General features: G+C 38.7%; 1 protein-coding gene across 2 annotated transcripts in view; it reads right to left on the reverse strand.

Annotated features, from left to right (window-relative positions):
* Positions 1-4,845: 4,845 nt before the first annotated feature.
* The window catches only part of KANK1 (KN motif and ankyrin repeat domains 1), a 266,017-nt gene continuing 262,529 nt past the window's right edge, over positions 4,846-8,333 (reverse strand). For both annotated transcript variants that reach the window (XM_069086846.1, XM_069086838.1), the window contains 2 exons: positions 6,711-6,809; positions 4,846-5,896 (listed from right to left, as the gene is read on the reverse strand). In XM_069086846.1, coding sequence (XP_068942947.1) covers positions 5,834-5,896; positions 6,711-6,809 — 162 coding nt within the window. In that variant the 3' untranslated portion in view covers positions 4,846-5,833. The remainder of the gene's footprint in view (positions 5,897-6,710; positions 6,810-8,333) is intronic.

Below are 8,333 nucleotides of genomic sequence, written 5' to 3' on the forward strand. Positions count from 1 at the left end.
TGAATGTAGAAGCTGAGCTAGACTGCAGGAAATGGTTTTCCAAAAACATCCACAGCCCAGAGAATTCATTTGTGTATGCTAAGAACATTCATCATTTTTGTTCTGTTTTCAACTCCATGTCATACAAAGTTAGTTACTGACATTGATGGACCCAGTACCAGGTAGGAACAGGAATAAAGGTGTTAAGATAGGAAATGGGATTCGGTGAACCTTTAGGATGCTGTGGGGAGATTAGATCAATCACATACTCTTGCAAAAACCAACCAAATGCCCTTAATATATACATATGCGAACATATGTATTCCTATAAACATAGGTATATGTACACTTCTTTATTCAATGAATTCCCTTGATCTCACTGATGTCAGTATCCCTTCCCTTCATGGATACAACCCATCCAAGGCTTTTCATCCAATGCCATTCTTGTTTATTTTTTCCCATAGGCCTTCCATATAGTATCTGCCCAATGTGCTAGAGGCCTTCCCCTAGGGCACTCGTGCAGCACTCCATAAAATCCTACTTGGATGGATCATGGTGTTGGGCCAGTGACTCTCAGGCATTCTTGAAGTCTGTGTCAGTGGGGTATACATTTTTTTAGGTTCCACCATTCTTTTTTTTTTAAGTTTTCTTTATTTTGTATTTTTTAATTAATTTGTTTGTTTCCTTTTAGTTTACAGGATTCAATTCCACAATTCCTTGAGTTTCACATTTTGTCCCCCTCCCTCCCCTCCCCCCATGGCGGCATACAGTCAAGTATAGGATCTGTAAATACTTTCACATTATTAGTCAGGTTATAAAGACGGATTGTATCAGATGGAATGGAAACTGGTAAAGAGGACATAAAACCAAACAAGAGAAGGAAAAAGATCAGGTATTTTGCTTCCACCTGGATATGAACTCAGTTCTTTCTAGTTCTTTCTCTGGATGCACATATTTCTCTCCATCATGAGTCTTTTGGGATTGACTTATATCATTGCATTGCTGAGAAGAGTCCAGTCTATCAAAGCTGGTCATCACACATACGTTGTGTCTGTAATTGTGTACAAATTTCTCCTGGTTCTACTCTTCTCACTCAGCATCAGTTTGTATAAGCCTCTCCAGGTAAATATGAAGTCCATCTGCTCCTTGTTTCTTATAGCACAATAGTATTCCATAACATGCATATACCACAACTTGTTCAGCCATTCCCCAATTGATGGGCACCCCCTTAATTTCCAATTCTTTGCCACCACAAAAAGAGCTGCTATAAACATTTTTATACATATGGGTCTTCCTCCCACTTCTATGATCTCTTTGGGATACAACCCTAAAAGTGGTATTGTTAGGTCAAAGGGTATGAAAGTATTTATAGCCCTTTGGGCATAATTCCAGATTGCTCTCCAGAAAGGCTAGATCAGTTCACAACTCCACCAGCAATGCCTTAGTGTTCCAATTTGCCCACATCCTCTCCAGCAATTGTCATTTTCCTGTTTTGTCATCTTAGCCAATCTGACTGGTGAGATGTGGTACCTCAGAGTTGTTTTGATTTGCATTTCTCTAATCAATAGTGATTTAGACCATTTCTTCATAAGCTTATAGGTATCTTTAATTTCTTTCTCTGAAAATTGCCTATTCATATCCTTTGACTATTTATCAATTGGGGAATGACTTGTATTCTTATAAATTTGACTCAATTCTCTGTATAGGTTCCACCATTCTTGAACGGCTTTCATTGCTATTCCAGGGACAGACTATGGTCTGTGATTCAAGGACCAACCTAGCAAAGAGGCTAGGTTCATCATGAGTCGGCCGAACATGAGGTGATGAAATATTTTTGGCCTTGGCAACCCATGATTTGCAGACAGATATGCAAAAATTCCCTAGCTTCTAATCTGTGGCTGTGATAAATAAGAAAGAGGCAAACACATGATTAGTAATTTCCTTATGGCAGGAAACAGAAGAAGTAAGTGGTTTGTGGTTACAGACCAGTGCTAAATAAAAATCGTACTCTCAGTAAAATAGAAAATGTAAAACTGATGTGGATACAAATTCTGAGTTGGAGTGCTCTCTTCTAAACTGAATGGATAAATTCCTGCTTTATGAGGAGTTAGGAAAGGAAAAGATAAACCTGGGAAATTATTAGAAGGACCCATTTCCTTGATGTATTTTTTGCTTTTGTCCAAATCATCAAACGCAAGACAGCAATGTAATGTTGAAAAATCAGTGAATCTGGAGTTAGAAGACTTGGGCTCAAATCCTACTTCAGTCACTTATTATCTATGTGACCTTTAAGTTACAACCTCTCTATACACTCAGTTTCCTCTTCTGTAAAATGAGGTTGGGCAAGGTGGCCTCTAAAACATTTTTCAGCTCTTTTGTCCATAATCCTAGATCTACTGACCACTCATTTTGTATAAGGCAGTATAATGCACTTGCATATACAGTAACAGTCCCTATGGAAATGACTTCTATGAAAGATGAAGTAATTGATGGAGATATATTGAACAGTAACAAGGGACAAAATCAGAAACTGTATTCTTGTAAAATCCAAGAGACCTTTAATATTAAAAAGGAAAACATTGTACTTTTTGAAATCATGAGGGAGGATTCCTTGGTTCTTCCAAACATTCTTTCTGAAGCTGACATATGGTAATTGGCTTGGATTCACCATCCCTCTCCCTCTGGTGTTATTTTCTTTCTTTCTTTTTTTTTTAAGCAATTGGGGTTAAGTAACTTGCTCAAGGTTACACGGCCAGGTGTTTCTGGGTGGGTGCTAAGTATCTGAGCCCGGATTCGATCCTAGGTCATCCCGATTCTGGGGCCGGTGCTCTTACTCGCTGTGCTACCTGGCTGCCCCGCTCTGGTGTTATTACAAGTTGTATGTCTTCAGACCATCAAAGGTTTTTAAGCAGAAAATTGTAAAGCCCATTTATAAATCCTGAAACTGGAGATTAGAGTATAACAATATGTCTTTATATTCAACTCAGTCCATGGTTTCATAAAGTTACTCCTATACTACTGCTGCTGTGGATTCTAGGTTCTGGCTTACATCATTTTGGCTCCAGAAAGCTCACTGGCCTTGGATACAGGGAAACTCAGGGTCTGCTCCCAGGCCTGATACTCTAAGCTTGGGTAAATCACAATCTCTCTGGTCTTAGTTTCCTCATGAGGAGAATTGAACCAGAAGACGTATGAATGCATGATCCTTCAGTACTTTGAATTCTAAGGTCTCTCTTGGTTCTTACATTTTATGATCTCTTAAAAGAGCAGCCTTGGTTTGACATGGGCTGAAAAATAAACTTGGGAGCCCTGGTTTCTACATCCTACTCAACTGCTGACCTCTCTTTGTGAACTTATTAAGTCTCCTGATACAAATTCTTTCATAGACTAGCCTCAATAAATCTAAGACATACCAACGGGGGATAATCAAATTTGTTTATACAGCTTAGATCCCAAGAGAAAAAGAACTCTGACTGCCTGGTATTAAAGCAAACAAGAAATAAATCAGGTTATATGAGCCAAAGGTTATGTATATTGGATAAAACTTAAACAGATAAAACAAAACAAAACAAAAAAACCCAAACCCCACTTCCTTTTCTTTAGTCTCCCTTCCCCACTATCATATAACAAAAACTATTCAGGGTACAAATAGATTTTTGAACAGATTTACAATAGCAATTGCATTTTTTTTTCTTGAGATAAGATAAATTCTCAATATTCTGAGCCACCTGTGTTCAAATCCCTCTCCCCAATCATCTTGCTTGAAGACCAAAAAAAAAGAAAAATTATATATATATATACACACACACACACACACATACACACACACACACACACACACACACACACACACATATATATATATATATAAAAAACATTCCATTTTAATTTATCATAACATTTCTGACTTGGGGAAACTGAGGCTTGAATAATTACTGGAGCTGAAATTTAGCTGTAATTCCAGAGCTAACAGTTCTACCCCGGGGGAGAAAAAATGCCCTAAGATCTTAATAATTTTAGGAGTTCTGATGAGACCTCATTTTCAGAGTTCACGTAAAAAGGTAGCCTTCCTGCCTTCGGGGCCCCTCTGACATTGAAGGGGCAATCAGCTAAGTCCTGACTCAAAACCCTTTTCTAGATTACTAGCTCATTTTCCAGTGCTGCTCCTTATAAAAACCATTGCTTCTGAGCTTGCTCTAAGACATTATTTCAGATTATAATCCAGCTCTTAGAAAAATGATTTTTGGACACATCTCCCTCTGTCCCAATAATGTTTAATGAAAAGCAATGTGTCAAGCAAACTTTCCCCTGAGATTTCTGTATGGGAATCGTCACAAATACCTGGCCTTTAAAATTCACAACTCTCTCTTGTGCCACGGCCCCTAGCTTACACTTTGGCTATCACAACTTATTCATTCAGAGATGAAGATTTCATTCTCTCTGTGTCTCCCCTCATGGCTTAAAAGGTGCTGTTTGAAAAGAGCAAAAATAGGAAGTCACGATTCTGTCTGGCCTCATTCCTTTATCCCTTATCCTCACATGGTCACAGCAGTAAAAATTAGAAATCAAAGGTTGGCATGTTTTTTTGGACATGACAATAACCAGCTCTGTAGGGGCCTCCCTCTGGAGATCACCTGTCTGAAGAGCTGTTCCGTTAATAAAGTCTTAAATTTCAAACTATGACATGCAACCTGCAGGAAAGGTACCAGTGCCCTCAGAAGACGACTTCTCCACATCAGTGGTCCCAGACTGGTGAAGCGCTCACTCTCATGGCCTCACTCAATACATCAATCAGCTTTTACTGCCTCTGCCATAACTCAACAGTGTTGGGCGAGGACAGCAATCAAAAGCCAGGCAGAGGAAGAGTAAAATAGCATAATGAATTTTTATTTTGAAAATATGGCAAGAGTCTAAGGCACTTCAAACATTTAAATACATATAGGCCTAAAGTGAGTGTGATAAGATATAAAGGTTTCCATAAATATGCAGAACTAAAACTATTTTCCTCTACAGATATATTCCCAATCCCTCTAATATAAATCAAATTTTAAACATTATCTATGAATAGGGATGTGCAATTATTAATAAAAATATGGTAATATTACACATAATTCTTCATGTGTTTAGTTACTAGAGAATATAAAAGTTGAAAATACTGTGTGAATTAAATTCATATAGTTATCTTTTATATAAAAAGTTACATAATACATCCAAGAGACATAATGAATTGTAGACATTTTCTTTAGTGAGTTTTAGACTTCGGGGAGCTCTACCTTCCATTCCTAAATCTGAAGAAACCCACCAGCTTAGACCCAAGGAGCTTAAACAGCCAAAGACTTTCCAATTTTCTTAGCTTAAAATGATGGAGATGAAAGAAAAGAAAATGGAATGGAATTTAAGAGGATTATTGCCAGCAAATTCCACATTTAGTAAATATAAATATCTTTCGAGAAAAAGGAACCACGCTTATACAAAATCCACCCACTAGACAAAAGGGATGTCACTGAGACCAGGACGCTATCAAGGATGTCACAGGGCTGGGGGCAGGTGAGGAGGGGAGCGAAGTAACAGCAGCCTGCTCAGGTGAATTTACCATTCCCCAAAACTGTACATAACGGAACAAAGCAACAGAATGGGATGATGGTGGGTCTTACAGAGATGGAAGCTGCACTAATTAGCAAGGTGCTCTGCTCATTGCTTTCTGGTTGTATTCTGCCTTTCATACTGGGCTTCTGCTCCCTGTCTGCTGGTGAGTTCAGGCACAAGACATTTACATTCGGTTTCTGTCACCATAATAACGGTAACAGTTAGCAGCTTAATGGTGGCATGAATATGCAGGAATATTTGCCCATCACTAATCAAACGGCCCTCTGTGGGTAGGTCCAGGTGACATCTTCCTTCCAAGCCTAGGTGTGCCCTAGAAAATATGAAGGAAAAAAAATGGGGAGGGTGTTATTATGAATGACTTCAGCTAGTTAAACAGGGGAAGCAGTGTATTAGGCCAGTCTGGTTTCTGATGCAACATATTCACTTTCAAACAAAAATACCTCACATTAAGCAGATTAGTCTTAGCAGGGCTAGGAACAGTACTGGCCAAACCTCTGCACTGGGGCAGGCACTGGAGATTTGGGTGAGTCTGAGGGCTCTAGAATCCCTAAAAGCAGCAGAAATTCTGAAGCTATTTCCCTTCCTCCCACCAACCTTTATTTAAGATGATTCCTCTCAAGACAGAGGTTCAGTTAACACATATACCACCTGTGTCCAAGGCCGAGGCTTCTGGTTAAGTGTGAACATGAACTGAACAAAGTGGTCTTAGTCCTCAGATAATTTTTTTTTTTTAAAGCAATCGGGATTAAGTAACTTGCTCAAGGTTACACGGCGTGGTGTTTCTGGGTGGGTGCTAAGTGTTTGAGCCCAGGATTCTATCTCCAGGTCATTCCAACACTGGAGCCGGTGCTCTTACTCGCTGTGATACCTGGCCACCCCCTCAGATAATTTTTGACAATATTATCACTTTTAGGTAACACTATCTCAGAAAGGATAAGGAGCTATTTAGGACACCTGCACTGTTTCAGGTCTGCCTTGTCCTGTATGCAAGTCCTAGGTTGTTGAGAATTTAAGCTTTAAAAAGGACACCAGAACATCTAGACCTCCTAGATGCCCTCCAAATAAGAGGAAATTAACCTGGAGAATTTCAGATTATCTCTAAATCTTCAGTATTCAATACTGACCGGTGACTGGGGTTTTGAGAAGTTAACATGGGCATAGAGAAGAACAGCTATGTCTTTGTGTCCTGCTTCCAAGGCAATAGAGAGTGCGGTGCTTCCATCCTTGAAAAAAAAAATGGAGAAAACCAAGTCAAAAGTCTCAAAGTTTTAAGATTCTTCATCTAAATTAAAAGGGGCAAGAGGAGTCAACCAATCTCTAGCATTTAAAAGCTGACATGTCCATAATGGAACTTCTCTTTCCCCCAAATCCAGCCACCTTCCCAACTTCACTATTTTCATTAAGAACATTATAATCTTTCCTAATGACCAAGTTCACTGGATGATAAAATGTTAGACTTGGAACAATTCCAAAAACCGAAGCCTAGAGAGATTAAATGATCTATTTGTTCAGGGTGACCCAGGTATTGTCTGGGATAGGATCTGAATTCAGGTTTTCCTGACTTCAAGTTCAGAAACTCTGTTTTCTTTGATTCTTCCTGTCTGCTCTCTTCACCCCCAATCCTCATTCAATAAGTTTGTATTATCTTGTTGATTCTAACTTCTCTGCATCTCTAGCATCCACCCTTTTCACATGACCGCCATCCCAGTCCAAGCCTCCATCACTAATCATCTCTCCCTCTGCCTCTAGTCTCATTCATCTCTTAATCTAATTTCACACAATGGCCAAAATATAATTTTACTAAAGCATGGGTGTGGCCATGGCATTCTTCTGCTCAAAAGATTTCCTAGTTCTCTTTGGATAAAATGAAGACTTCTCTGCCTAGCATTTAAGAACCTCCATAATTGGTTTCCAACCTACCTTTCCAGCCTTATCTCTCCTTCGCAAATTCCGAATTCTAGCAAATTGACTCCTAGATAGTCTTTAAACCTGGCATCTCTCACTTCTTTGCCTTTACCCATGCCTGGACTATTTCCTCCATGCCTCACTTACACCTTTCATAAACCTCCTCTCCTTCAAGGGTCATTGTAGACATCACCTTCTCTATAAAGCCTTCCTGGATACCACCTGTTAATGTTATCGCCTACTTCAAATCACCTTATAGTTACTTCATTATATATTTGTCCTTGATTTATTAACCTGTATGTTGCATCTTCCTAGTAACATGTAAGCTTCCAAAGGTCAGGATTGCTTTTTTATTTTCTTTGTTATTATGAACTTAATAAATCTGACTTGGAATGATGTTTTATCGGGCAATGACACTGTTAGAGAGCCTCTTGAGTTTTCATCAATGACAAATGTAGAATCCTAAATCCTTTATTATCTCAGCAACATTACAAGTTACATTTATGATTGCTCATGGCTTACATAAACGTTTTTTCCCAGAGCTGGAGCAGGAAAAGACTGATCACAGATATAAAAAATTAAAGGAATTATAGTTTCTTCATTCCATTAAAGTCCACCAATTTCAGAATGTCATGTATTTCCATGCTTTTTGAATGTTTTCTCTCTTTTAAATAACAGGAACTGAGATTGACAGGAAAAAACATGCTGTCACAATGTAATTCAATTTATTTTCTCCATAAGCTAAAAAAAAAAGTCTCCTTGGTCATAAGGGTGTGAACTGCCTCCTCAACTGGCCTCTGCCTCCAGTTTCTACTGTTTTCTTTCTTTCTTTTTTTTTTTTT

The sequence above is a fragment of the Petaurus breviceps genome, unplaced genomic scaffold (assembly GCF_028583685.1).
Source record: "Petaurus breviceps papuanus isolate PSGF00001 unplaced genomic scaffold, PetGlider_PUasm1.0 118, whole genome shotgun sequence".
NCBI classification, from domain to species: domain Eukaryota; kingdom Metazoa; phylum Chordata; class Mammalia; order Diprotodontia; family Petauridae; genus Petaurus; species Petaurus breviceps.